The 21,878-nt window shown below is 37.2% G+C and overlaps 2 protein-coding genes across 2 annotated transcripts in view; one reads left to right on the top strand and one right to left on the bottom strand.

The window, feature by feature from the left end:
- The window catches only part of ano10a (anoctamin 10a), a 55,516-nt gene extending 52,120 nt beyond the window's left edge, over window positions 1-3,396 (bottom strand). Inside the window, exons 1-2 of the mRNA XM_041245122.1 lie at window positions 3,212-3,396; window positions 1,912-2,061 (exon numbers count right to left, since the gene is read on the bottom strand). Of these exons, the coding sequence (XP_041101056.1) occupies window positions 1,912-2,050 (139 nt within the window). The 5' untranslated portion in view covers window positions 2,051-2,061; window positions 3,212-3,396. The remainder of the gene's footprint in view (window positions 1-1,911; window positions 2,062-3,211) is intronic.
- An 11,410-nt stretch (window positions 3,397-14,806) lies between these two features.
- On the top strand, window positions 14,807-20,906 carry LOC121308343 (interleukin-17C-like). The gene is made up of 3 exons (XM_041240688.1): window positions 14,807-14,960; window positions 16,046-16,275; window positions 19,987-20,906. Exons 1-3 carry the CDS (start codon window positions 14,928-14,930, stop codon window positions 20,255-20,257), a joined length of 534 nt encoding a protein of 177 aa, XP_041096622.1. The 5' UTR covers window positions 14,807-14,927; the 3' UTR covers window positions 20,258-20,906.
- Window positions 20,907-21,878: the final 972 nt, after the last annotated feature.

Below are 21,878 nucleotides of genomic sequence, written 5' to 3'. Positions count from 1 at the left end.
TCCTAAACAAGTTTGACTTGTTTGCGGATACTGAAGTAAACTGCAGGCCACATTTCAACATGAACGTGCACCTCGTTCAACCCTGACCTCTGCACACCAAAAGCAGTTTTATTGGAAAAGTGTGTTTACAGAAACTTAAAGCAAAATTGCCTGTGCTGATTATATACGACAAATGTACTGATTTCATTATCAAACAAACAAACAAAACGTTGTGCATGTTTTTTTAACCCTCCCCAAGTGTAAAACTAAAAAAATTCTCAGACAGCATTGAACATCTGTGTTACTCTGCAGGATCCCTGCTGTTGGAAAACATGGATCGAGAATTGATTAGGGGTTTGCTACGCATGTGGACTAGCAGAGCTATACTGGTGTTCTTTTCTGAAAAGAGACTAATATTGCAGATAGCAGACTGTTTGGTTCAAATTGCATGTACTGCTAACCACTGATAGAGACGATGCGTCTACAAACTGCCCAACAATGACTGCAAGCTAATGAGATAACAATGCTGTGGACTAGAAGGGAACAGGTTCTGAGAACTTCAGAGAGATCGAAAGAGATAATCCCACTGGCATCAAAGGGGGTCGCAAGGAGATAACAAAAGGCAGATGTATGGACCTTTTGTCTCCAGGAGTGTGAAGAATGCACTGAGTTCAGAGGTTGTCACACTAGACTACACACACACTAACACTCACACAATAAATTAAATTACCTTGACAATTGGTTAATGTCAGAGAAAGGGGAGGTGGACCATCTATACAGAAGGGTATTTAATGTCATGCAAACATTGTAATGTTGAGTATTGTTTGTCCTGTACCTGGGACCAGACTCCCTGCATATTTCAATAAACCTGGCAACTGATTGAAGAAAAGGACATTTTCTTGAATCTACTTACTCACCATCTATTTTTGTAAGTTACTTCACCTGCGGATTACTTATTGCTGAATAATATATTGTGTGTGCTTCTCTTGTGTTTTTTTTGTCTAGATTAATCACCATTAACTATTAAAACAAATAGCAAAAGGCATCTCAAAGCTGAACAAGAGGAAATATGATGGAATGATGTCATGTTACACATACTGCACACCTTCAATTGATTTTTCATCATGGTGTGATCATCCTCCCCTGTACACTTTCTTCAGAGACAGGGCGGTGCGGTAAGGAGCGGCAGCAGTGGATCCAGCGTGTGAGCAGAGTAAGCAGTCAACGATTCCTGAGTCGGAGACGGAACGGGCGGCAGGTCCCGAGTCAGAGACGGATTAGCGCCGGTGCGGTTCTCATTAGCAATACAACACGCAATAACATAATATGACTAAATACACCACATCTAACTACGATATCCCACTACAGTCAAGAGACTAAATTAAACACTTCATAACAGTAAACTCATTTCAGATGTCATTCATTCTATGAACAACAGACTTTTCATTCTTTCAACAGAGAATTATTAGTCGATATTAGGGGTGGGTACTAATCACAGCACACCAAAACCAGTAAATGCATGATTTTGATAACGTTACTGACTAATCATAATCATAAAAATCCACAGGCGGGTGAGACTGACAGATTGGTTTAATAATGATTGGCACCAAAGATAACTTCTCCTCATGATTTTGCTGCCAAGAACTTGGGTAAATAAGTCATCCATTGATTCAGTTTGAGAATATTTTAGTGGTTGTTCTGTTGCTGTGATGAAACTTATTTCTAACAGAATGCTCTGGACTGTGAAAGTGGACAGAATGCCCACACATTGGATAAAAAGTAGCCTTGGTAACGGCATTAAAACAAGTACTGGCAGAATTTTACCCCTAGCTGGTTACCATTGACACCATCAGAGACGCTATTCTAAGTACATGACCTAGAAGATGCAAAATGTTACTGCCACTAGGTCAGGGCTGTTTATTAATGACTTACCTCCATGCTCCTTTTTGTCCCTTATCCTCTTCACCAACCATTTTATAGCTTCTTTATTGGTGTTCTTTTCTAATTCTATAACCACCAGTGGTGTGAATTTGAGCCCAACATCTTCCTTAGTTAACACGTCCATTTTCATCTCTAGACTTCCTGCAAAACACAAAGGCAATTGTTTTTACTATACTTGCATCTTTTAAGGAATTAAAGGAGAAATATGACATTTTAACAGTAGTTAACTAATATCAATATGTTAAATATCAAGGGATGGGTGTATGAATGAGACCAAAATGAAATAGATTCAAAATGATAAGTCCTTCTTGTATTCGAGTGTTAATTAGAAATGATGAATTAGCATTTGTCCATTTGGATGGGAAAGGTCACCTATTCAATTGCTTGCTATGGCAACTTGACTCACAGTAAGTGCACTCTTAGGCATGTGACCTTATATGGTTGGACTGAAATGGAGCTTGGTACTGTAGTTTGGTAGCCTAAATGCACCTTGTTCTTGAATGACATTTGTAAAAAATGTCAATTTCTAAGAGCAACTGTAGTAAATCACAACTGTAACATTGTATTCAGTCAGGTTTAAAATATTTTATTTGAGTTAATCAAGCTAGAAATGATCAGTTGTACTGAGCAAGGGAAGAGGCGTATATATTAAAATGGTTTAAACATCAGTAAAATAATATATATATATATATATATATATATATATATATATATATATAATATATATATTCGTCAAAGCATAACGCCGTAAGAAGTATTATATAAACAGATAAAGTGATTAGAAAATAAGTACAAAATATAATGCATGTGCATGGTCCTTTGTGTTTTAATAACTTTCTGTCATCACGGGCTAAAACATGCAAATTATATAAACTGGTAATATATCAGATTTTGGTGTGAGGCAAATGCAAAATAGGGCAGAAAAATTTGGGGAAAAAAGTGTTTAGGTTTTTTTTTTGTTTAGTTTAGTTTTTTTCAAAAGTGTAAGAGCTGCGTATTATGCATCACTTACGTGAAGGTACTTGTACAGGGAGGAGCCTACACACTAGCTTTTATTTCTCCGTGGCCCGGAAAGATAATATAAAAAAAAAAAACTAAAAAAAAAAAAAAAAAAAAAAACGCTTTGACAAGTCCAGGCAATTTAGGCTTTCCGTTTAAATGAGTGTGTTACAGCATGCAAACATTTCGGAACAACCTAGGGCCTAGTATGTCTGAGTTCATTTGATATGCATATGGTCTGACTCTGAACTGCTCGTAATTGCAATGGAGACTAATGCAAGCACATACTCACCGGTTCAGATTTCTCTGTCCTTGAGAATGTCAGTTAATGTCAGCAGTATCGTACCTCGTGTCTTGCTATATAACAGCTTAAAAATGTAAATCTCTTGAGTGTAGTGTAGTGTTATTCTGTATTCCTCCACGTCACTGTTACAAATCCACAAAACGGAGAGGGAGGCGCTGCAGCTGTTGATTGAGTTCCAAATCTATGAGGTCATTCTGTGGGTTGCTAGAAAATAAGGGGCGTGAAGTAAAGTATACACTTCTGTGCCGTTTTTAGATTTCTTGAAAGGAGTAAGACAGCACGATGCGGTTTGTTTATTTTGTTTGTGCACCTTTATTGTCGTACCTGAAGCAAAATTTAACGAGTGTGAGTAGTACTGTAGTGTAGTGTTACAGAGAATATATGTCATAAATGTGGAGACGCATGCGAGTTAATCTTCGTTCAGCTTTATCACGGAAATTTAAATTGCCTGGAATTGATTGCCATGCTGTTACTTTGTGGCCGATAAAACAAGCAGGTTATTTTTGAAGTGTGCTTATTTTTTTTTTCTTTTGTATTACGTCATGAATACTGATACAGTCAGAGCTGAAACTGAAATTATGATTTTCTTTATATATTTTTTTTTTTATAGAGGGAATATATTTACTGTCAAAATAAAACAACACATTGTGACAGTGATAGTGCAACCATATATATATATATATATATATATATATATATATATATATATATATATATATATATATATATATAATAACAGTATTATGCAAACTGCTTTATAGTCAGAAATGTCTTCCTATCATTCTTGTGATGCAGCAGGCTAAATTCTGATTAACTGCATCGTTGTTTAACTGTATTTATTAGGTTTTTAAATAGCTGTACAGTATACAGTGTTTGGTGTTAGGGTCATTGGTCTTCCGCAGGGTCATTACCTTTAAAAATATGTGTTTATCCAGTGTCCTATTATCAGAGGACAGCAAGATTTGGAAAAATAAAAGTGACTAGCAGATGGCTTACACTTATTATGTAATATAAGGCAGTGCAGTAGCCAGCCATGAAAAACCACCCATACACTGTGGCTAAGCAACATGTAAGAGAGTGTAAATAAATAATTATTTGTATGATTTTAACCGAGGCAGGTGCCTCATAGCTGGCTATGACCTTGTAAGGTAACATAGAAAGCACTGATAATTATTTTACCCTACAATTTAAAGCAAAATCTTAAGGTTTAAAAGTCATCAGATTTCATGGAAATCTTGTATTGAAAATGTCTGCATGTACACTGTAAGCCCTGTATTATGGTACAATGCTTATGATACATGTTGTTTTAGATTTTAAATAGTTAACATATTTTTCCTATGAAAATATTCATTTGTCCTTGCACTTGTTTCAAAAGTTTTTGTTTAAATTCATTTAAATAAAACTGAGTTTTATGGTTACATTGCGCTCTTCAGCACCAGATCTTAGCCACTGCGAGAGCAATGGTAGATCTGATATAATTTGTGTATTACCTTATTTACACCACAGGGTTCAGTCTTGTGCCAACTCTTAACCTGTGGCCATATGCAACTCAAACAAAAGCTTGACTTTCATGAGAATTGTGCAGTCGGTAAAAACATAATTTTGGGAAATTGTATAATTTGTACACCCCTGCAACTACTGGAGCTACAATTCTAATTTGTTTAGAATTTTTAAGAGGATAAGCAAGCAGGTACTGATTTATCAAAGTGTGTATGTGTTAAGGTAAGTAATGTGTGATGCACTGTTAGGAGTGATGGGATATGATATAACACTAGTTCGCAGGTGGTTAAGGCGTTCTATTGGGAATTGTAAGTCTATTGTTGTATGGGTCTCTCCATGACTAATTTCCCATCTTTTTTCAGAACTGTCAGTTCTTACTGCCAAGTAAAACATAGTTTTTTGTGTTTAATCAGAAAAATCGCATGGCAAATACATTTCTGTAAAAAAAAAATACATTTGAAAGAAAACAAAAGTAAGTTGACCTTTGACCTTGGGGTGAAATCCCAAAAATAAAAATCTCAAAACATTAGCAAGAAAAGGACAAGGTATCTGCTTTTTCTGCATATTTCTGATGGAGGTATAGGACCTGGTCCATCAGTCTCTGGAATGAGGGCCTCTGAAAAACTGATTGTTGTATTCAGAAATCTCTGCCTTTTCTTATTAATCATATATCCTACACTACACTTCCATATACTGGAAGGTAAGCATATATTTGAATGTATATCTTGTTTATATTGAATGCATTGAGGTAAGGTATATAAATTATGTTTCAGTTTTAAGAGAGTGATATATTGAATGTTTTAGAACTTAGCTATGTGTGCGCTAGTGGCTTGCCTGAATGCTAAGCATATAATAACCATATCTGTATTACTGTATTGAAGTACTAATCCTGTTAAACCTGTAAAGGCTTATTATTTGGGATTTACAGTGGTATGCGCAACCAACCAGTACAATTTTTAAACCATTTAATAAACTGAAAGACACTACTACTGCTCTGATTCGTTTAAAACTTCAAATTAAATGAGTCTGTGTGAAACTTCAAATTAAATGAGTCTGTGTGATTTTCTTGATTATTCTGTGATGTGATAGTGTGCGCGCGGAACCATCAGGGAAAAATTAATTAATTTCCAATAACACAAAACCCTAAAACAGTCACAGGTGTGACCAGCTAGCAAGAATAAAAAAATGGTTGTAATGCCTGTTAAATTTATATATCGACTTTTCAGGGTGGATGCGTGACCAACCAGTACAATTTTTGATTATACTGAAAAGAACAGACTACCTGCCTGTTCGTTTAAACTCAAATTAACAGGATTTTCTTGATTATACTAACGGTACAGGGCAGGCAATGTCCAATGCAATATATAATATATATATATATATATATATATATATATATATATATATATATCTATATTGTATACAATATAATATATTATAGACATATCACAACATGTGTAAATCTAACATCCTGTACATTTCAAAGTACTATATTAATTTATTAATGTGAGAGCAATCTCTCTTCGCAAATTTGTAATTGTACCTCCGCTCTCTGGGAATGAGATTGGCTCTTCTTTCAAAATGCATTCTTCAAAATGAAGTGTAAGATATTTTGGGCAAATGGCAAAGTCCAAAAGATATAGAAAGAAAGGTTCATGAATGAACTACCACAAAGAAAATTTAGTATAAAACAAGTTGTGGCTATTTCCAAAATCACAATAAAAAATGTATACATTTTTACTTCTAAAAATAAAATGAAAGTTTAAAAGCAATGTACAATTTTATTATGCTATTTTAAAAAGATCAATCCTGGCAGGAGGCAATGACTGAAATATTACCTTCCAAACAAATACTTAACAAGACACACTGTCCTGTTGTTTTGGATGAAGGACAGTAGAGTGCTTTTTTCTCTCTTGGATAAATAACCTAACAATGTGAAAAGTTATGTGAAATGTATCTGCACAACTCTCCAATAATCAGAACAAATAGAACATATACTTTGGGGAATACAATATGTATAACAAAGTTAAGTTGGTCAAAGAAAATGAACTCACAAGTGTGGTGAAGATATTTCTCCATTTAGAATACTTCAGAAAGTATATTCTAGGCTGGTAACCGGTGTTGTGAATTTAAAACTCAAACATTTAAAATAATTTAAAATTATTATGTTCAGCATCAACAAGTACACACTACTTACCACCAATGTCCAGTGATGATGATCACAAACTGCACCAAGCAACTTGGTGTATTTATCCAATTCAACCTGGAAAGAATTGAAGCCCAAATTTATGAAGAAGAAAAAACGACCGCAAAAAGCCACTTAATGTGCATGTTCAGTACGGCCGCATTCATCATCAAAATAACAACCTATTTTATAAGACTAATTAGGTAAAGCAGGCAATTCTGCAATCAACCAATTTAAATATCCCTCACTGCAATTAGCACTGGAGAATTACACACCTCTCACAATAAATAGTGGGTTTAGGTCAACCCTGCGTGTGTAGACTACACATTCCAAAAGAAAATGAATGGCACACAAAGACCTCAGGCTGGTACTAGCCATGATGATGAGGATGCTCAGAAGCGAAAGCTGAAATTTACCAATATGGAATTGGAGATTTTGGTACAAGTAGTACTTGTAACACATGAAGATGTGTTACAAGCTTGAAATGCACCACCAGGACAAAGGAATAAAATATGGAATGTGTGGTGGCTTCTTAATAAACAAATGTACCAGAGTTTGTAGTAGGCTGTTTATACATTACGATGCATCATCCAGTTACTGTTATTGGCATATTAGTTCAACTTCTTATTTCGTATAGAATAATTCCAGTCATTTAGACTTTCATATAGAATAATTCTAGGAATATACTTCTATTTACTTACATCCATGGCAGTCAAATGAGTGGAGAATCCTTCCATTGTTGTGCAGCAATATGTTCAGCAACAATACAGCTGCATACGAACAGTCTTCAGTTTAACTACGACTTACATCTTCTAAAGTCTTGTGCAGTTACAACTCTCCTATTTCTTATGTTTGTCTGTATTTCTTACTCCATGTATGATTTTAAAGCATATCTGTATGGTATATATGGTTGAAAAACTTTTTGTTTTGTGCTCCTCCAAATATCGTTCCATCTTTTCTTAATCTCCTCCACCATTCTAATAATAACGCCTACACTCTAGAAGTAAAGGCTCTCATTAGAACCTTGCTTTGGCACTGTCGGGAGACCTTTTTAGGTGCTTCCAAGAACCTTTTTTGCATGGTACATGGATTCTATATTCTCTATTTGCAGACTTTCTGTTTTGTCATGTTAGCTATGAAACATGAATTGAAAATTGGAGTTTGCAAAACAATACAGTACCGGTATTATAAACTGTAATTTACAAACTGGCTTGATCAGAAGGGCCAGAGTGTCTTTACTACCATTTATGAGAAGGACAAAAACAAACAAACCTGTCTCATCATAGGTGGTTTGCACTTCCAAATTTCAGTCATGGCAAAGCTGTCAATCAGGCATACCTTCACTTCTTTTTTTTTGTTCCACCTCTGTACAAAGACATTTAGATATCCATTGAGCATTTGAAACAATTAGAAACTAGTGTCAGTTTTTAGGCTAACTGGTAAAATTGTCTATCATGTGTTAAGACTATTTGTCTACAATCTGAATGCTTTGCATAATGCCAATAGTAGAATATGAAGTGTGAGCAGGTTTATTGTAACTCAGTGCGTCTCAATTCTGGTCCTGGGGACTCCCTGTGTCTGCTGGTTTTTGTTCCAATTGAGCTCTCAATTACTTTATTGAACACGCAATTGAACAAACAATTTGCTTAATTAGACTTTTTAAAAGGCATGTGAATATGCCCTATAGCCTGGGGATCACAGGTTCAAGTCCAGGCTATGTCACAGCTGACTGTGACTGGGAGCTCCTGGGGGTGGCACACAATTGGCCAAGTGCTTCCCAGGTAGGGAGGGCTTAGGTCGGTAGGGGAATCCACGGCTCACTGCGCATCAGTGACCCCTGTGGCCGATAGGGCACCTGTGGTTCTGCAGTAGAGCCTCCAGATCTGTGTTGTCCTCCGGCACTATAAGTCTGGTGGCCTCACTGTGAATCCACAGTGCAAAAAATGATGGACTGGCAGGAGCATGTTTCAGAGGACACATGCTCCAGCCTCCGTTCCCCAAGTCAGTTGCGAGCGGTGAGCCAATGATACAGATAATAATTGGGCATCACAAAATTGGGGAAAAAACTGGGGTAAATTTTTGAAAGCATAATTCTCCCAAAACTAATAAAATTCACAGATTACAGTAGACTAACATGAAATAGAGTTAAGATTGCATAGATGTGCCTGACTTTAATGAAAACCATATCTCCAATTCCTCTGGCACCAGAAGGATACCAGGCCTCCCGTCCAAACATCAGGTATTTAGTTCTTAGCTGCTTCTTTGCTCGTAACCCAAACATAACAGCATCTAAATAGAAGTCCCATTTGGACGCAAGTTTGCGTCCAACTAATTTGCACAATGCTCTATGGATTTAATGATAAAAAATATTCAAGTTAACATTTCGAGAAAGTACTTAAGAAAATAAAAGTATTACTGAGTGTCACAAGTTAAAGATTACAACAGATAGAATCAAACGTAACATTGTATTGTTGAATTTATTTTCTCAACTAGTTGTTTGTGGATGGTAGAGTCAGATAGATTTCTTTTAATGTTGAGAAGCCTGCATAATACGGAGTTCTACAATAAATATAAATAAAACCTTAAATTATTCAGACTTTTATGGATCTATTCAAAACAAAAATACAAAGTATTTATTTAAAAAATGTTCTCAATTTTTGGCAGATGTGATAGGGGCATGTGGCAGAGTGGTTGCAGTGCGCAAGTGTGGTGACGTCTCAGACCAGGAAGAAACAACACAAACCAAAAATGGTGTGGCTGAAATGACCACAGCCATATCTTTATTAAATAATAATGAACAAAGATTTTAAACAAACAGAAAACAAAAGGGCACATAATGGTTATGGGTTTTGTATGCACTGCAACAATAACAATACAATAAATCATAATAATACAAAAGGGGCTGGACACTCTGTCACATATGCCCCCTTTTGTGTGCAGGACACATGGCCTCAATGGCCACCTCCCCCCTAAGTCCTCAAAGTCCTGGTTTTAAGTCCTCCTCACACCCCAACAGCTGTAGTGACCAAGGTGGTCAGCATCCAACGTCCAGAAGGGGAGAGCCTGTGTATCCAGCACCCAGAAGGGGGAAGCCCGTGCATCCACTGCCCAGAAGGGAGGAACCGATGCGGCCACTGCCCAGGAAGGGGAGGCCCACAGGTCCAGAACCCAGGTCTCCAACAGCGGAGGAAAGGTGTCTGCTGTTCCCGCCTCAGCCAGCAGAGGGAGAATGCCTGCTGATTCAGCCTCCACCGCTAGGAGCAGAGCAGCAGGAGCTGCCTCTGTCTCCATCACCTCCACCACCAGGAGGAGAGCAGGAGGAGCTGCCTCTGTCTGCACCATCTCCACTGCCAGGAGTAGGACAGGATGCTGGCGGTCCTCAGCAGCCACTGCATATGCTGCTGAGGGGAACATGGGGGAAAACCAGCTGGCCTCAGCGGCCACGAAGAGGGTCAACCCCTGCATCCCAGCTAGTCCTGATTCCTTCACTAGGGGGACAAGTGGAGCTCCCGCTGCCGCCTTCATGACCAGGGGCTGCCTTCCCGCCGTTGCCTCCCGAGGGTCATCTGCTGCCATCGCCTGGGATCACCTGCTGCTCTGCTTTGCCTGGGGTTACCGGAACTTCTTTGCCTGGAGTTGCCAGAACTGCTTCACCTGGGGTTGCCAGCTCTATATGCTTTGCCGTCACCTGGACGTGGTTTGTTGTTGACCTCTAGGGATGTGCTGGGGCTGGAGGAGCCAGCCCAGAAGCCATAAATGGCTCTGCTGCCAGTCGGTAAATTGACAGCCTTTCCGCTGTCAGCTAAGGAGCCGCTGGTTGTGAAGAGGGGAAAGGTGGTCAAGAGACCACGTTGGCCATGTTGATGCTCGTGCTTCCCCCCCTCTGGACGCTGGATGCACAGACTCCCCCCACATGGGCATTAGTTCCCCCTCTTCGTATTGCGTGGGGCATATGGCCAACTAGTGCCCAGCCAGGGCACAAATCCACCACGAATTTCTTTAAAAAAAACCTCCCAGCCATCATCCCTGACCTCCTCCTGTTGTTGTTGCGGTTGCTGGTGTGGCTGCTGCAGCTTTACTCTCCCCCTTCTCTTCGTACTCCTACTCACCACCTTCCTCTCTTGGGCTGGTTCCGCCTCCTCTTCTTGGAAGGGCCAGACAACCACCTTATGCCCGTATACCCCGCAAGCAAGGCACCAGCCTTGGTCCTCTAGACCACCGAGGAGGTCCTCCAGTTCCAGCCTTCCTTTTTTTTAATATAGTGCCTTTCAAGGTGGGCCACCTTCACAAAGTGCTTAATGTTAAAATAATTCAAAATAATGCAAAGACCTAAAAACATAATAAAAACACAATAACAAAACCTAAATAAGCCTAATAAGTAAGAAATAAAAAATGTTTTTGGTTGTGGTCTGACTTATTAGAATGTCTTATCACAAAGCACTTACCCATTTTCATGTCAGTAATATCTTCAGGAAATGGCATCATGAAATTGTATGAATATGTACTTTGCTTCTTCTGCTGAGGCAACAACTCTAGCAGTCTTTTTATCAACTCCTTTTTTTCGAACATAGTGTAGTTCACTATCTGAAAAGACAATTTCATTCAACTTTATACGGATTTCTGTCTAAATACAATAAATTAAACATAATTGTATCATAGCCTATAAATCAGTTACTTTACCAATAATCTCAAATTTAGCACATCTTCATCGAATAATTATTTTTTCCTATTTTGTTGCTCCAAGTAGGTATATTTTTTTGGGGGGGGGGGGGGGGGGGGGGGTAACCCCTTATTTGAGAAAAGACAGATTGGTCCATTTTCTTAAATAAATAAATAAAATACATCTAAAATGGGTAACGTGTGGATAAACATGAACAAATAAACTTAAATAATAAAAATGGAATGAAAATGCATTTATAATAATAATTGTATAATAATACCATACATAAAAAAAGAAACTTGTGAATGGTTTATTATATTTGGGGAAAAGTTTGATACAGTCCATACAGGTTGTAGTAGCCTATTTATCATATGCAATAGCCTAAATTGATTCCCAGGTAGCGGACGCTAGTAGAGATTAATCATTTAAAAAAAAAAAAAAAAAAAAAAAACACTTCATAAAACTTCTACTGGACAACAACCAGTTCTATTTTCCATGGATGTGTAGAAAATTACCCAAAGAAATAAGTTCATTTTCTCTGGTAGGCTACAACAGTTTCCCAGACGACATTTCATTATTTGGTCGAAGTGAGAGAAGGAGTCGTGTAATTATCCAACCTTTTTATTGGCTAAGTTGTCAAGTCTCCTGGTGATGTCATTAAAAAATCTGAAGTCATTTGATACGGCAAAGTGGCCTGAAAACAGATCTCCCAGTAGCCTGAAGCTCGGTTTCAAGCCACTGTTTCTGAAAAAGTGGTGTTGTGCGCCATCGGCTTTAGTTATCATAATGTGTAATACCGGTAGTTTAACTTTGTGCGTATGTTAAACTTAGGCCTGGACCAAATCAAAACTTTGACCCACCCGCTAATCGCAAATTACAAACCCAGTAGGCCTATTAATGGCGGTAGAAGGAATAACCTTCTGACAAACAAAAAAGACGCCATCGGTACCAGGTTTGTAATTTGCGACTAGCGGGTGGCACAAAGTTTTGATTTGGTCCAGGCCTAAATATAAAACCATGGAAAAACTTCAACAAGAGGGAAATGCATTCATTAAGAAACATTTATTTTCATATTACCTTATTAGCGTCTTCCTTCGTTGATCAATTCATTGGGGTTTTTTCCCCCAGTATCTAAAGAGTTTGCATTTTGAGTGATGTAGTTGATAGTGATTGTGGAAAATCTGACTTGGTGTCATTTGCTGAGGATAAGTAACACACCTACAAAAGGCACAAATGATAACAAGGCTGAAGTTGGCTTCTTCTTTGCTCAGCTTCTTATTTGCTTTGTATTCAATCTAAGTGCATAAATACACCTGTCAAACTTGCATAATTAGCACTGCATTTAAGGGGTTAAATTGTGTTGGGCCACTTATTTCCCTGCTTTGTAAACAAAAGGGGGTGTCCCCTCTACCAATCGAAGTTGTTTTTAACCTGCCCCAATGCGGTTTTCAGTGTCAAATAAAGGCAGGCAAACTTGGCACATATGCCAACCTGTTTGTAAAACTCATAAAAATACCACCGGATAGAGACAAAACTGCTGCCCTTTGTTTCAGAAGCTATTCAGTTTAACTAGTAGTACTTTCTCAGGCAATCCTATTGATACATTGTTTCAGTTTGCCAATAACACCTTTCAACCCTGGAAACAAAAGCTGAATATCAAAACACTTTTGACATCTAGTTAAGTTGATTGGCCCAACACGGCTTAACCCCTTAAATGCAATGCTTATTATGCAAGTTTGAGCAATGCATTTCACACTAGAAGCCAATAAGAAACTAATAAATTATGACGTTTTTAGAACTTTTCAGCAAAAAAGAAAATTAAAGGTGTGTAAAATATTGCAACTTTTTTGCTGCAGAATTAGGTTCCCCATTAAATAATAGATTTAAAAAAGTATACACATTATGTAAGTGTCTAATTAACTAATTAACTCAACCCAATAGTAAGGTTTCACCCACACTAGTATGCTTTATTTTCTGCACATTAACTACGAGTTACTTCATTTATATATGCTAACTTAGATTTCCCAGCTGTCAGATTGAGAAGTTATCTTTCATGTATTGTTTACAAAAAGCTTTCTGATAGACTAAATGTATTTACAACATATGCTTAAATTTGGCATCCTCTAAACATATGTAATCAAATACTGCAATCCTATTGCATTTAGAAAGTCTTTAAGGCAGAGGATACCAAATATTTCAGCTTCCCTGGCGCTGTGAAAAACAAACATGATTTAATATCTCAGCATTTCTTTATTATCACCGCTTTACAATTTGTATTTTCCCCAAATAATTTCTTAACATTTACAGTATTGCAGCTTTTTAAAAAAGTATAGATTCCCTTTTAATTTATATGGTCGATTCCTTTTTCTTTTATAAGTTGGTGATAAAATATTATGATATGCTATTCTGTGTGTTTTGAATTGTATGTTTGCATTATTAAAACAAACCGCGGTAAAATATTAAAATAAATACATCGTGAAATAAGACTCGAAGTAGCTCGGGTAGTTGAGCAACATTACTTCTGTTACCGTAAGCACAGCAAGTGCGGAGGAAATACGCGTTCACGATCACAAGCACAAGCAGATTTATATTAAACAAATATGCGCAGGTACCAAATCAATCTAGAAATCAATATAACACAGGCCTTTTGTACAGCGGTATTGGTGCTATGCTTCAGAGCGAGAGGTACCTGGTTCGTGTCTCACGAAACGTGTGGCAATTTAGGAAAATAAGGCCTAATGCCACGACAAATTCTGCTAAACACAGATGGCGAGTATTGAAACGGTAGCGATAAGAAATGTTCTTAATGTACCTAATGTGAAACGACAACTACAGTATTTATCATGCCACTGAAAAAAGCAAATACATGTACTGGCCCCCCACCCACCGACCCACTACGAAGAGTGGTGGGACTTGACTTGATCCCCCGGTACCACACGGTACGTTACCATATTGTTGTAGTCTTAATTTATTTCCTTCTGGTATTCTGCCTAACTGATCCCACGCATATATAAAGGAACGAGTGCCCTGCAGGATGCTACATGTATATACTACATTGTAATTTATCAAGTGTAAACTTGATACAAATACATATAAACCATCAGTGACGCGTGGTTTATGACCAATTAAAACTCTTGGTCGGATTATTATGTTTTGGCACTATTCTGACATTTTTTATATGTAGGCTTACAACTGGAATGGCCCCATTTCGGTTATGTGGGAGGCTACTGTACTAACATGTGAGCCAAAAAAAACAAAACAAAAAAAAAAAAACTCCTCCCGAATCATTGATAACTACAGTATTTAAATAAATCTACTGACAGTGTGTTCCTGGAACTTGCATCAGAGAACCAACAGCAATGCAGAGCACCTGGCTTTTGTTTCAAGTGGGGGTAAGAACTATTTTCCTTATAATGATAGTGTAAGTGATTTTGTTTGTGATTCTGAAGAAATCTTTAAGTATATCTGCACTGGACTATGGAAGCTTGTCTTAGGTAATTGAAGTAATCTATAAGATTAAACATTGTTTAATGCAAAAACAGATCTGGTCAGAGCTAGTAATGCTGTTTTATGTGGTCATTCTAATTCAAGAGGCTTTAAATCCTGGTGGTAGAGCTGACTATTGCTATGACTATGGTTTTGAAAAAAAAAAAAAGAAAAAAGAAAAACCCAGTGAATTTAAAAGTTCGTTCTCTGTAGAATTAAATCAAACCCATTCATACAGGGCACAGAAACCATTACCTATAAGTGTTGTTGCACTAACCACCTAAAAAATACCAAAATCATTTGTTTAGTGATCTTTTTACAATTTCACTGGCAAATAAAAACCAAAACAAATCATCAATCAGCCCCTGGAACCAGTTCCAGAGACCATAGAAAATGATCATAGAGCAGTCATATAAATAAAAAGAAAACTACAGTGTGCTGCACATGTTTGTTATATATATATATATATATATATATATATATATATATATATATATATTATATATATATTATATATATATATATGTGTACAATATATGGTATGTACTGTACATTGTGTAACCCAGATAGTTGCACTTTAACCCAGTGACCCACACCAATAATATGGTTTTGAGAGGTATTCACAAAGCTTAAATTCATTCACCACAGTGCAGACCTATTCACAAAGCTTTAATTCATTCACCACAGTGTGTAGTCACTCATTGTGCATCAGCAGACATGTTTTGTGTGCAGAAGAGAGAATTTAAAGCTTCAGATAGGATACTAATACTTGCAACACAGAAAGAGTGAAGCTGTGGTAGTAGGTACTGTAATAGCAGTGCCTAGTAAAGCTAGACCCCCATCTCAAAATGTAAAACATGTTCTTGGTTTAAAAAAGTGGGACTTATAAAGATTTATTTCAAGTGTTTGTTGCTAACTGCTGGGAGTCACTTGCTCCTCAGCCCCCAGCCAGAGTACTTTTACTTTGATATGATTTATCCACTTGTTACAGGTGGCAATCCTTTCATTAGCTGAGAGCAAGGAGATGGCATCACTGGAGGATATGTCTGAATGCAGGCATGAAATTCCACACCACATATTAGAAAAAAGGTTAAAAACAAACCGAAATCCAGTACTGTGGGGTAAAACCAGACCAGCTAAACACCACTGTCCAGAGTGGTCACCAAGCCTGCTGGCTAGTTCAAATGTTCATGACAGGTCTCTTTCACCATGGGCATACAGGTAGGCAAATCTGGGGGTATTTTGTCCCACAATCATGTTCAGTTGTACACTGTTTCAATCATTTGACATCTGTTTTACAGAATTCTACAATGTTTGCTGTGTTTGATGTTTTTTTTTTTTTTGATGTTCATGTTTTATTTTTTTACTTGCATATTACCTGCCTTATTCATGAAATACAGGAATTAAAAATAAAGAGGAAAGTGGTTTCACAAAAGAACAGGTTTACGAGTGTCAAGTTGCTGATCACTTGCAAAACTTTGCAGCCATCAAAGATGGTTCTGCAAAACTGCCACACTTTGCTGTGACTACTGTAATAGACCTCACAGACTTTAACTTAAAGTTCTCAAGGTCTAGAATTCTCTAACTTGTTGGGTTTTTGCACATACAAGTTCACTTCTGCAATGCTAGTGTAGTGCCTGGGTACTGTAAAAAGTGGACCAGTACTGTCCCCTAGTGGAGATAAAACTTTTATTTGTGCTGTTGTGCATTGGGAACACTGTACAATTACAAAATCATTTTCACACAGAAAAAATGAATCCATTTGTTGCTGCTTGTTTTTTTTAATGTATTTATTAAATAAGGATTGGTATCACTTAAATATTTGCTTTAAAAAGGTTTTGACTGACTTGTAATATTGGATAACATTTGTGTAGTCTCAGATACAGATACAGTCTATTTTTACTCTATTTCCATTTTTGTGATGTGCTTAAGAAACAACTTTTGAACCTTCTATGTAGTTTTATTCATTTTACAAAATGGTTCAAGTTGCCCACTGGAGTAAAACAGTAAGCATATCTAGGCCAGTTGTTTTTCCAGAATATGTTGACAAAGTAATGCACAATGGGGTAGATGTAAGTATAGGCTCAGTGCAAATAATTGCTGATGCAAAATTCAAATTCCACTGTGGCCAGGCAATTATTTTGCACTGCGCCCGATGTACGCTAATGCAAATTACTCAATACGCACAAATAATGATCCACAATTCTTATAACGAAGGTCTCAATGAGCGCACTATCTATTTAGACTTGCAGCCGAGAGCTGACAAAGTTAAGAGTACAGAGAGCAGTAGGAGCTGTATGACATTTGTGGAGCATGAAAATACAAACCAAAAAAGAAGTGTCAGAGGAATGACAGCAAAGTCCTCTTGGAGCATGGAAAAGAAAATACGTTTTGTGAGAAGGAGCTGAGAGCCCTTACAGCTGAGGTCACATAGCATGAAACAGAGTTGTTTTGGAAAAGCCTCAGCCAACATCAGTTATGCTAGTAACCTTAGGAAAATGGTTTGCACCTTGTAAAAAGAGGTGTCAAGTTTTTGGAAGGTCAGCAATTACCTAAGTGCAAGGCAAAATCCATACATCACATTATAATATTTGTGCCTGCTTTGTATCCAGGTCCCACCCAATTCCATGCTCTTTTCTTCATTGGAATGCATTTTAGTATAATGATGGCAAAGTGCACATTTGATAGCTAGTGTAGAATTGGAGGTAAACACCATTCTTTACATCCGCTGCATTTGTATCTGCAGCTAAAATCAGACTTTACAGCTGCAAAACATGATTTATGGCCACATTATGAGGGTTTTGCACACACAAATTACTTTGAGTCTATCCTTACATCTACCCCAATATATCACATGGTGTATTACAGTTGTGGTCCTCTCCTAGAATAAACTCTCCCCCGTACTGCCTTCTACAAACTGTAAACTCTCCTTCCTGAATTGCCGTTCTCTGACTAACTAATCTCTGCTTCTCAACGAACTTACAGTGCCGTGAAAAAGTATTTGCCCCCTGTCTGATTTTCTGCATTTTTACGTATTTCTGACATTGAATGTTATCAGATCTTCAACCAAAATCTAATATTAGATAAATGGGACCCTGAGTGAACAAATAACACAAAATTTTTTTGATACTTATTTCATTTATTTATTAAAGAAAGTTATGCAACACCCACTGTCCCTGTGTGAAAAAGTAATCACCCCCTTAGACGCAGTAACTGGTTACACCACCTTTAGCAGCAATAACTGCAACCAAACGCTTCCTGTAGTTATTGATCAGTCTCTTACAGTGCCTTGGAGGAATTTTGGCCCACTCCTTCATGCAGAACTACTTCAACTAAGTGACATTTGTGGGTTTTCGAGCATAAAGTGCTCATTTCAGGTTCAGCTTCAGCTCACGGACGGATGGCCTGACATTTTCCAGTAGAATTCTCTGATACAGAGCAGAATTCATGGTTCCTTCAATGATGGCAAGTCGTCCACATCCTGATATAGCAAAGCATCCCCAAATCATGACACTACCACCACCATGCTTGACCGTTGGTATGAGATTCTTACTGTGGAATGCAGTGTTTGGTTTTCGCCAGACATAACAGGGCCCATGTGGCCAAAAAGTTCCACTTTTGACTCATCTGCCCATAGAACATTGTTCTAGAACTCTTGAGGATCATCCAGGTGCTTTTTGGCAAATTTGAGACGAGCATTCATGTTCTTCTTAGTGAGCAGTGGTTTCCGCCTTGCTACTCTGCCATGAATCCCATTTTTGCCCAGTGTCTTTCTGATGCTGGAGTCATGAACGCTGACCTTAGTCGAGGTGAGAGAGGCCTGCAGATCCCTCCAACCTGCTGACCCACTATGTCCCTGCATACAAGCTGAGATCCTCCTACTCATGGCTGCTGGTTATACCCAAGAAAAAGCGCAACACACTCGGAGAGCACTCTTTTAGCTTCATGGCTCCGACTCTCTATAACTCTCTCCCAGCTTTATTGTGTGCAGCTCCCACAGTTGCTCGCTTCAAATCAACTCTCAAGACCCACTTTTTCTCTGTTGCCTTTAGTGCTCTCTAAGCCTGGTATCTGTTATTAGCTGTTGTCTACATTTTTTACTCCATCTTATCTGTATGATTCTGCTTGACACACACATCCACAATGTTTAGAATTTATATCCTAGCCTTTTATTTAAGGTCTTATGCCTATATTTAATGTGTTTACAATGTTTTTTAATGTTGTATTTAACGTGCTATGCCCTATATTTAATTGTATTTAATTTATTATGCATTGTTTCTCACTATCTTGTAAAGCGTTTTGTGATGGTGGTCCACTATGAAAGGCGCTATATAAAATAAATACTGATTGATTGATTGATTGATGAAGATTGCATCACCTAACATTTTACAGGTGTACTCAAGTGGAACTAACATTATATTTCAGTGCAGTTTGATAAAGTTCTAGTTTGGTAAAGCGTAAAATAAAGAGAAATCACAATATACTGTTCAAGATTGCCCCAGATAGATTATACGTAATGGACAACATAATTCTTTAAAACAAAACAAAAAACCCCAAAAAACTGAGACCATTACCTACAGTACCACTGTTGCGACATGGAGGCAATATGGGCTTGCATGTTTTCTATGTAGATTTCATGCTGCCATACCCAAATCAAGTCACCTAGTTGAGGAGATAAAATGTCCTTTAAAATTAAACAAAGAATATGGAGATTGTTTACAAAACTGGGGCTTTTTGTTACCTAATAACTTCTTGTACTGTAAGTTCAGTACCAGGAAGCAGCTATGTAAACCTTTAATCTATAGTGCTGTATTTAAAAAAAAAAAATCTGCATTACCGTTATTTAAAAAAATGAAACAAGCTAGGGAGTTTATGGATGGTATAAGGTTGCGTTGGATTACACGTGTGCTTAACTATTATTTTTACTAACAGGATAAATGTGGAGCTTGGTCGCTTTCCTGAAATCATTTTTGAAGCATATTGCCTGTGTGATGGATGTCTGGATTGGAGGGATCTCAAATTTACCTTGAATTTCAGTTCTGTTCCTGTGACAAGAACAGAGAAGGTTTATCGCATCGAACCCTGTGGAAACGGGAAGTTCAAGTATGTGCCAGAATGGATTGAAGTAGCAATAGCTTGTACATGTGTTGCACCAAAAGGTGCTACAAGTAAGAAGATGAACCACTTAAACAAAGCACTGTGAAGCCACTACATGCTCTATTGTGTAGTGTGATGACATTTGCAAGTATGCAATATCCAATAGTTTATGTGGTGGGAAGGAATCTTTGAACCACCTCCAAACCAGTACAATGTCCTAATTGATCCTTTGAACATGCATGCTTATCATGGGATATTGAAACAAAATGTACTTGCATGGTAATTAATAGGCTAAAGATAAAATAAAATATGAAATAAAAATACATAAAACATCTAATTAGTTGATAACACTAAAGCTACAGTGACAACCGATTTTTGTACCTGGAGATTCTTTCTGATGGTATGTGTTTTCTATGGATTGGTCAAACGTTTTTCAAGAAATATTTGTGACTTAATATAGACAAAATGATGGCAAAGTATTTGACAAATGTTCTGGCTTGTGCCATAATATACTGTTGAAGATGGTAGAGGGTGGGCCAGTGTATGTATAGTTTACAGTTCTGATCATTTGCACTGGCTAATGCTAAGAGGTTACCACTGCTTTTACTAGGTATTTTGGGAACACTGAACACTACAGTATAGAACCCATTGAAAAGGTTCTCAATGTTTCATGGCACTCGTAGAATAAAAATACATATTGAAAACAAAAAATTGTGAGACATTATTTTTGTGAAATGTATGTTTTACACCTGGTTTTCTTCAACGAAGGGTTTATTATTATCTTTGTTTTGCAATACAGTTATTTTATATTAATTTTTATACATATACCTGTACAATAAAATGTCTTTTATATATAGTTATGTTCTTATAACACTTAGGTGAGCACTGGAAACAGTGTCTGCATTGTGTTGAAAGCAAGTGTCTTTAATTTGTATTCATAATGGTGGTACTATTAGATGATAGCTTGCAAGATGTTACTACAATCAGTTTTTTAAAACACCTGTAGCTTCAGATGCAATATTAATTGTAATATTGTAATATTTAGATTTTTAAAAAATAATTGTCTCTGTTACTTTAATACCTTGTTGTTTGCAGGCCTCTGTTTGCCTATTTTATTCCTGACCTTTCACCTGTTTTTAGCTCCATGTGCTTCCTGGTATAGTACAAAAGTGATTGGCATGAACAGTTAAAGATACAACTGAAACTCTGAACATTATCATTTTTTCAAATTGTATTACATTTTGTAAAGACATTAATTCTGCCTCAGTTAGAACACAATATCCTGAGTGATTCTCTTTGTTTTTTTACTTGACTGACTGAATGAATGGCACTGTTCTTTTACATACATTGCACATACAATAAGTAGTCTGTAAAAGATCAGCGAGTGCTGTGTTTTTTGGACTTATGAGGATGGTCGTATAAATCCTCATTCATTGAATAACTACAGTAATCTCCTCTTTATCTCAGCCATGAGTATGGCAATGAGTTTTAATGAAATATTGCTCCCCATATGCCTTTGCATGCAAAATAGATAACATATAACTGTTATCAGCAATGCATGCCTCTTCTGTCAATGTCTAAATAGACCATTTGCCCCTCACAAAACCTGACATTGTACAAACAAATCCTAACAGGACAAAAAGCTCTACTCAGATGTTAAAAACATCAATGAATGCCTTTGCAAGCATTTCAATCTCCTTATCCAATGGCCCACAAATAGCGCTCAC

Source organism: Polyodon spathula, chromosome 3, assembly GCF_017654505.1.
Source record: "Polyodon spathula isolate WHYD16114869_AA chromosome 3, ASM1765450v1, whole genome shotgun sequence".
NCBI classification, from domain to species: domain Eukaryota; kingdom Metazoa; phylum Chordata; class Actinopteri; order Acipenseriformes; family Polyodontidae; genus Polyodon; species Polyodon spathula.
The sequence above is the reverse complement of the archived record's forward strand: the minus strand, read 5'-3'. Positions and strand labels throughout refer to the sequence as shown.

Coding starts and splice junctions, on each gene's coding strand:
- LOC121308343 (XM_041240688.1), top strand. CDS start 14,928: ATGCAGAGCACCTGGCTTTTGTTTCAAGTGGGG. Junction 14,961..16,045: donor GGCTTTTGTTTCAAGTGGGG/GTAAGAACTATT, acceptor CACTTGTTACAG/GTGGCAATCCTTTCATTAGC. Junction 16,276..19,986: donor CTTTCACCATGGGCATACAG/GTAGGCAAATCT, acceptor TTTTACTAACAG/GATAAATGTGGAGCTTGGTC.